At 31.5% G+C, this 8,996-nt stretch overlaps 1 protein-coding gene across 1 annotated transcript; it reads left to right on the top strand.

Moving 5' to 3' along the window:
- Positions 1-3,747: 3,747 nt before the first annotated feature.
- On the top strand, positions 3,748-6,766 carry LOC17900570 (subtilisin-like protease SBT3.11). The gene is made up of 9 exons (XM_006304807.2): positions 3,748-3,840; positions 3,937-4,028; positions 4,124-4,221; positions 4,314-4,469; positions 4,550-5,220; positions 5,314-5,594; positions 5,690-5,804; positions 5,899-6,091; positions 6,195-6,766. The coding sequence occupies exons 1-9, from the start codon at positions 3,748-3,750 to the stop codon at positions 6,764-6,766; spliced, it is 2,271 nt and encodes a 756-aa protein (XP_006304869.2).
- The last annotated feature ends 2,230 nt before the right edge of the window (positions 6,767-8,996 follow it).

Genomic DNA, 8,996 nt, shown 5'->3' with positions numbered 1-8,996 from the left:
TGGTAACAAGGCTCCAGTGACAAGTATTGGTTCTGCCCAATCGCAAATTCCACTTGACAGATTCTTGTCCTAATATCAGAGAAAAGCCACCATCAAACAGTTAAGCAGTACTAAACGTATCTTACAAACAAATAGGCAAACAAGGTATAAAGAAGAGATTCAATAAAGAAAACTTACAACACCAATTCTACGAACCTCTAGTTATAAAATCTAATCACCGACACGGACCTAAACTGAGTCTATCTAGACAATCAGGAACCAAACTGGATCATAAGTTTCTTCAATAACAAAATCTCAAGGGTAAATACCAAAACCTTTTCGATTGTTCAGGGCGTCGGAGGGGATCGTTTATAAACGTTGATTATAATAACATGGGCACTTAAATTTGGGCTACTTTCTAGGGCTTAAATAACTAGATTAAGGCCCATTTCTAAATAAAATGTGTTTTTTTTTTTATATATATATATATAAATAATCCAAAATAATTTCTGTAATTTTAGCTTCTCTTCGGAAGATTAGTTACTTCCGGCTTTGATTTCCAAGTTTCGAGGCTAAGTTTCGGTTTCTCCGTCGTTGTAATAAAATAAAGTGAGATTATTAAGACCTTTTAAAAGAATTATTAAAAACTAGTTTAAAAATCCAAAATTTGACACTAGGCCATCAAATTGTATTTTAATGAAATATTAATAAAATTATTACTGATATGTTGGTTATTATTAATCATTATTATGTTATATTGATACGAATTAGCTGCAATATTTTTAATTTTACCGTCTCAACTTACTTCGAAACCCATCTTAACGACTAGGTTTAATCGCTAAAGCAAAGCAAAAAAATATATCTATATATATCTATATATATATATATGCGTGTGTGTGTGCGTTAAAAGGAATTGACCATTTATATCTTAGATGTATTTTAAAAATAATTATTTGTTCAATGGTAAAACTAACAACCAATGATAATATTATATAAGTATTCAACATAATTCATGACATCCATACTATAGTAAAAGAGAAGTACTCAAGTTTTCTCGGATCGGGTTTTTAAAAAAATTAAACCCGGAATTTCCAATTGGGCCGTAATAAATATAGTTAAGATCAAATATATATTATTTTTATATCTAATTTCAAATTTCCTAATATTATTCTAACTCCCTACTATAGTAAAACAGAAGTATACAAGTCTTCTCGGGTCATGTTTTTTTAAAAATTAAACCCGGAATTTCCAATTGGGTCGTAATAAATATAATTAAGATCAAATATATTATTTCAATATCTAATTTCAAATTTCCTAATATTATTCTAACTACTTACAAAAATATTTTAAAAAATAATTATTATTCTCCTTTCATTTTTATTTGATCTTATTTTTAGTTTATTATATTACAATATACAATACAAATGTATAGTAAAAATTCAATTTTTTAACATATGTTGCAATTTGAATTTTTCAAAACGGACATATATTACTCAATTGCCAAAAAAATGTATGTACAACGTCCCACATCGGCTAAAGTATCTAATTTAGGTACATTTTGATTTTAGTTTTTTTTTTAATCTAACTTGTTGCAATTCAAGACTTTATAAAATTGGTTTTCCAAAGATATATATATACATATATTTTATAAGCTTCAAAATATTATATTAGTTTAAATTTTAAAATGATTATAAATATTTAAACTATTAAAAGTTTTAAGATTTATTAAAGTTTCAGGATATTATAATTTTTAATATTTTTAAAAGTTGAAAATATCATAATTATTGAAACTTTATAAAAGGTTTATTTATAATAAATATTAACTTTTAAAAGTTTCAAATATAATAAATATTTAAAGTAATTGATAATTTTGCAACGGCTCAGAACATATATTAAAATTATTAATAATTTTTCAACAGGTTAGAACATGATACACCACTTAAGTTTTACAACCAGATACTTTGTATACCAAATCTTACATAAATATGATTTAAAATTATATAGAAAATTATCACTTTAGTGAATTACGGATCCTAAAGTAGATGACTAAATCAAAAAATTTTGATGGTTTATACAAAATCTTATTAACAAAATATACTATTCAAATATTGATTAAATAAAATTTAATACGAATAAGTTTTACCGATAAACTGTATTATGTATCAAATTATATAAATTACGGGTATCAATCTCTAATAACTTTTCACATATACCTTTTCACAAAAAAAAGTATTTAAAAACATCTAACTGCAACACCAACAATCCATTATTTCATATTGACATTTATATTAAAACCAAAAAAAAATTGGTCATTTTTCCCCGCGCTGTAGCGCGGATCCGGACCTAGTGAAGAAGTAAAATAAATACGCATATATGATTTGGCTATTATGATGACAGCTGATGATGAATGCTATTTTTTTTAAATGGCATAAATGATTTAGGTATTATTATGATGACTGCCAAAAAAAATTCCAAGTTAATATTTTTAAGAAAAATCTGTGATAATGGTTAAAAATGTAAGAAATCATATATTTAAAAAATGTGTATATTTTAGTAAAAAATTCAATGTGATAATTATTAACGCTATAACACTATTCCTATAAGAAAACTATATTAGATGAGAATATTCTATTTATATCGGAAGATTCAGTATAAGAATTGGTATTCGAGACTTGAAAATATTAAGATGGCTAACCTACTTTCTAATCATATCAAGAAAAAGATGGGGAAAAAATTATTTGTTTGATGTGGCTACTTTAAATCCATTGACATACGAGTGGAAAATAAGAGTTAAGATCTTGAGAAAATTAACGTGTACTCTTCTCCTTACAACTCACTCGATTTGATTTTAGTAGATGGAAAGGTATGTTTAGGAATTTCAGTATTGAAATCTGTATTTTTACGGATCTTCTTTTTTGTCTTCGGTTTCTAATATATAACGATCTTATATTATATTTATTTTTTATTTACTATATAATCAAGTTAATTAATTTGTTTGTATCCTAGGGCCAAAAAATACATGCCGTGATGGGTCAAGAATTTCATGATGTTTTTACACGAAAACTTTATGAAAAGAACTGGATATTAATCTCGATTTTCAATGAGCAGAATTATCGGGACTTTTAGACCAACTGACCATCGTTTTATGACACACTGGAAATCGACGAGATGGTTCAGAAAATAAGCATATCCTAAAAATTGTATTTTTTTCTTATTAAAGATTGTAAATTTGTTTTCCTATATAAAGTGACGTGCACACCCTAAAAGAAGGTTAATTGCTGTAATATATAAATGTATAGTTGGTCGTTAGTTTCTTACTCTTTCTTCATATAGTATAGATCACCAAAATACTAACTTTGTATTACAACTGTTAAATATTTTTTAACATATCCATAATCCGACAACTCAAACAATAACTTTATGCAATATAACCTCAAAAAAAGCTTGAAAGCATTTGCTTAATGTAGACTAAGTTACAGTTTAAAACTACAACATAAACTCATAAAACTCTATTATTAGATATGGCCGTAACGATGAAATAGATAAAATTAGAAACTATTGTTGTAAATTAGAAGAGTAGTTAAGTTTTACAACCTAAAACTGTCAACATTAGCTAAGTAAGTAGTTTTAGACGGTAATTATAATTAGTTATGAGACAAAACTCTGATATATATATAAAGAGAACATTCATTTGTAAATATATATTCAAGAAAACAAATAACTTTGAGACATCGATCTCTTCTGCTTTTTCCTTGCAGGAGAAAAAAGATGAGCTCTCAAGTCTCATGGCTGGTTTTTTGGGTAATGATTGTTGTGGTGATTCTCAACATTGTAGAAGGAGGAGCCGATGAAGAGACTAAGGTATATATATGTTACAATTTTCTTAATTACTAAATAATGAAAAAACAAAACTAACTTTATTGGTGAAGGAATGATTAATATAACTTTTGGGTATAGGTCCATATAGTATACCTTGGTGAAAAGGAGCATAATGATCCTAAGCTTGAAACAGCCTCACATCTCAGAATGTTAGAATCTCTACTTGGAAGGTACCAACAAACCTAAATTTGATCATGTTGTTGAAAATAAAACAAACATAATAACAATAACTAAGGGATGATTGTGTTGATACATGTGGTTGCAGCAAAAAAGATGCTAGTGAGTCCATTGTTCATAGTTATCGACATGGTTTCTCCGGCTTTGCTGCCCATCTTACAGATGCTCAAGCGAAAAAAATCTCAGGTTTGTAAAAGCATTTCTAGAGATATACTCTAAGCAAGTTAGATAAAGAGTTAATTAACTAATTGGTTTTTAATTTTCATGATTATGAATAGAGCATCCAAATGTAGTTCAAGTAACGCCTAATGTTTATTATGAGCTGCAAACTACAAGGACATTTGATTATCTGGGGCTTTCTCATAGTACACCTAAAGGTCTTCTTCGTGATGCTAAGATGGGTGAAGACGTCATCATTGGTGTCTTGGACTCAGGTATGTGTTTGATATTAATTTTTTGTATAGAGCTTTCTCCAAGTATAAGATGGTTTGACATAATTTGTACGTGTTCATAGGTGTTTGGCCAGAGTCAGAGTCGTTCAATGACAAAGGCTTAGGACCAATCCCAAAAAGATGGAAAGGGATGTGCATAGATGGTGAAGATTTTGACTCAAAGAAACATTGCAACAAGAAGTTGATAGGGGCGAGGTATTACATGGAAAGCCTATTTCGAAAGAACAAAACAGATAGCAGAATACCGGACACAGAGTACATGTCCGCAAGGGAAAAATTGCCTCACGGTACACACGTGGCTTCCACAGCCGCGGGATCATTCGTTTCGAATGTGAGTGCAAATGGGTTTGGAGTGGGTACAGTAAGAGGTGGAGCTCCTGGTGCTCGTATCGCCGTTTACAAAGTGTGTTGGCAAAGACGAGATGGTAGTTGCGCGAGCGCGGAAATAATCAAAGCAATGGACGACGCCATAGCAGATGGTGTGGACTTGATAACAATCTCAATAGGCAGGCCAAACCCTACACTTAGTGAAATTGATGCATATAATCAAATCTCGTATGGAGCATTCCATGCAGTCGCCAATGGTATTCCAGTGCTTAGTGCGGGTGGTAACTTTGGGCCAAATGATTATACTGTCCAGAACATAGCTCCATGGATCATAACAGTAGCTGCCACAAGTCTAGACCGGTGGTATTCTACACCTTTGACACTAGGCAACAACATCACCTTAATGGTAAACCAACCCTTCAAAAACTAGTATTTGTATAGTTGAATTCTCTTTTTGACATCAAAATAAATGTGACCTTCTAAATCTATTACTATGTAGGCACGAAGCGCTTACAAGGGTAGCGAGATCCAAGCAGAATTAATGTTCGTATACCGCGCAAACGAGATGACGAGTGCAGCAAAAGGAAAAGTGGTGGTAGCTTTCATAACTACTGATAATGAAGTTATGGACTATGTATCTACATTTTCAACTGTCGAAGCAAGTGGTCTAATATTTGCCACCAAAAGAGAGGATGATTTGAAAGTCTCTGAAGGTATGGCCATGATCACGATCGACTATGAACAAGGAGCAACCATATTCAAGTACATACGTACCACTAGGTAACTTTATAACCTTTGCTTAGTTTGACCACCCTTATTTTTTTTTATCCATGTTGATTTAATATATATGTTTTTGAAATATTACTTAATCACAGTTCGCCCACCATAAAAATAAGCTCTGCAATCACACTTAATGGACCACTTGTAGCCACTAAGGTTGCTGAGTTCTCAGGAAGAGGACCCAATACCATATCTCCATATGTTCTTAAGGTAACAACTTAATATATGTTTCCAGATAATGATAATATGTAAAAGTTTGATTTTTCCAAAAATACCACGAACATAAAAATTGATATTTTTGCAGCCCGATATCGCGGCTCCTGGTGTGGCCATAGTGGCTGCAAGTACCCCAGAAAAAATGGGTGCCGAGGATGGATTCTACGCTGAGTCGGGAACTTCAATGGCAACACCTGTGGTCGCTGGTTTAGTTGCGCTACTTAGAGCTGTACATCCTGATTGGTCTCCGGCCGCACTTAAGTCAGCTCTTGTCACTACAGGTAATCTAACAATTCCTTAGTTGTATTTTCTAGTTTTTGTTCAACACCAAGCATCACAAATTTGTAGTGATCTAATTAATTCACTCATTCTTAATTGGTTAAGCTTCCCAAACTGATCCCTATGGAGAACCTATATTTTCGGAAGGGCTAACACGAAAACTAGCCGACCCTTTTGACTTTGGAGGAGGATTAGTTAACCCCAACAAAGCAGCCGATCCTGGTCTTGTCTATGACGCGGGTGCAGAAGACTATAGACTATTTCTATGTGCTTCCAATTATGACGAGGTGCACATTACTAGAATATCAAGGATAAATACGTTATATCGATGTCCGAGTCCAAGACCTTCTATGCTTGATCTCAATTTGCCTTCCATAACCATTCCATTCCTTAAGGAAGATGTGACTCTCACGAGAACGGTCACCAACGTTGGACCTGTTGACTCGGTCTATAAACTCGTCGTCGAGCCTCCATTGGGTATCAAGATCTCTGTCACACCCAACACATTGTTGTTTAACTCAAATGTCAAGAAACTCAGCTTCAAGGTTACTGTCTCCACAACTCACAAAGCCAATTCGATTTACTATTTTGGGAGCTTGACTTGGACTGATGGCTCTCACAATGTGACTATCCCATTATCTGTCAGGACACAAATGTTGAAGTATTTTAGCTATTGATTTCTAGTTTTTTTTTTCTATTATTATATCTAAAATATTAACGAAGTTAAGCATGTGTAAAAATTTATATATATAATTTGGAAGTTTTAAAATTTTAATTATGAAATTAATTTTGTGTCATATATATAAATACATTTAAAAATACAGAACCTATTATAGCTATCATCCACCAAATCACACCCGAATATGCTAACAAAGAAAAGGCCAACATTATTGGATACTAAGGGGAGATTTCAAAAATTGATAGAGTGGATTTTCGTATATATGAAGTGAATGTATAAGTTATGTTAAAATAGAAAAAAAAAAAATTATTGCTTTCATTTTTCTGTAATACTAAATATATATTAACGATAAATGGAAAATGAAGCAAAATTAATTGCTCTGTTAACGAAATCAATAATCCTAAAGTAATTGTCATTATTTATAGCAAAATTAATTGTTTGGTTAATAGAATCAACAATGATCCATTAACTTTTGTGGCTTGGTGAACACGGAAAATCACTTTCCAAAAGTTAAAGTAACAAAATTATTATTTTAATATTTTTTATTGTAAAAAAATCAAAACTTTGAAGGTTCAAAAGATTATCAAATGTCTTTTGAAGATTTTTCGTAAAATATAAATGAGAACATTTTAAAATTTTTTTTGAAGATTTTCCTAATAGAAATATTTTTTGAGATGTTTTACAATGACTTTTCTCTAATGATCTCTCTCCTTAGTACTCAGGCCACTTACGTTTAGGAATATAAATTACTACTTTCTCCGTTTTTAGTAAATGATCTTTCGGCCTTATTTTTCACAAACCAATATAAAATTATTAGATTTTTATTTATTTTTTTGAAATATAGACAAAATTTTTATTCGTTTCAACAATTTATATTCTACATATTATTTTTCATTGGTTGAATTGTGTTTGAATAAATATATTTTCTTGGAAGAAAACTTAGTTTCATTCATTCAAACGGAAATATCAGTTACAAGAATAGATAGGAGTTTCGAGAAACTCAATGTTTTCAAACTCAAAGAGAAAGCATTCGGCGATGTTTAACTAGATATTAAGTGATGTTTTTCTATAAAAGTAAGTAAAAATTAAATGATTTCTTAATCTTTGTGTATTTGCTCAAAAAATCATTTATTATAGAACCCAGGGAATACTATATTTTAACAACAGAAATTTTGAATTATATCGAAAATTTTAACTATTGTACAATCTTCTTGTCTAATAAATATATATTTGAATTTTTCTTCTCACAACATTACAACAATGGTGTTTTCTTTTTTTCTTTGCTACGTGACATTTATATTAATGGTGTGCTTGTCTCGTGACCGTGGAAGTTTCAACAAGTCTTCGTCAGCGCTTTTGTCCAACTCAAAGCTATAAAATCGTAATGGGAGAATTACTTAGATAGACCACAATTGTATGTTTATTCCTTAAACAGCTAAAATTTTTTTTTTATTCCTTAGATGTTTAGTGAGATGAGTGTAATTACAATAAACACCCTTGGTCTGTTTTCACTTAAAAATTGCCACGTCAGATTCGATATGCCACGTCATACCTGAAATTGCCACATCATTATTCTGTCTTTAATGATAAAAGAGGAAGAAACTGAACATTTTCGTCACTATTCACAAACAAAACAAAAAACTGTTTTTTCTCTCTCGAAGCCAACGAAGAACCCTAACTCTCGCCACTTTTCCTTCTCGTTTCTTCCGGCCGCTTATCCTATTATCAGTGTGTCTCTCTCTTTCTCGTCGTTATTATTGTCGCATTTCTTCTCAACTTGGATGGAGACTTTTCGTTTTCTGACAAAAATAACAGGGAAATACGAAACGTCGTTTACGGCTGAGTTATGGTACATTACGGGTGAGTTATGACACATTGCGGCTGAGTTGTGGTACATTACGGCTGAGTTATATTATGACTTATTGTAAGTTACGGCTGAGTTATGGCGAAAATATTTCTACCTCGGCGATTCCGGCGAAGAACTCTAATTCTCGCTGCTTCTCTCTCTCTCATCTCTTTTGGCCGCTTCGATTCTCAACGAGTCTCTCTCTTGTCGTCATTCCTATCGTATTTCTTCTCAAATTGCGTACATCCAACGTTGTAAGAAAAGAAAAGAGTTCTTGGTCCTCACATGTGGTTCTGTTCATGGTGAGAGTTGCTTTGAAGATGACAATAATGAAGACGAAGAGAGTGAACGGTAAACCTATGGCACTAACTCGTAATCTCAT

The sequence above is a fragment of the Capsella rubella genome, unplaced genomic scaffold (genome assembly GCF_000375325.1).
Source record: "Capsella rubella cultivar Monte Gargano unplaced genomic scaffold, Caprub1_0 scaffold_1, whole genome shotgun sequence".
Classification (NCBI taxonomy): Eukaryota; Viridiplantae; Streptophyta; class Magnoliopsida; order Brassicales; family Brassicaceae; genus Capsella; species Capsella rubella.
This window is presented reverse-complemented; position numbering and strand designations above follow the sequence as displayed.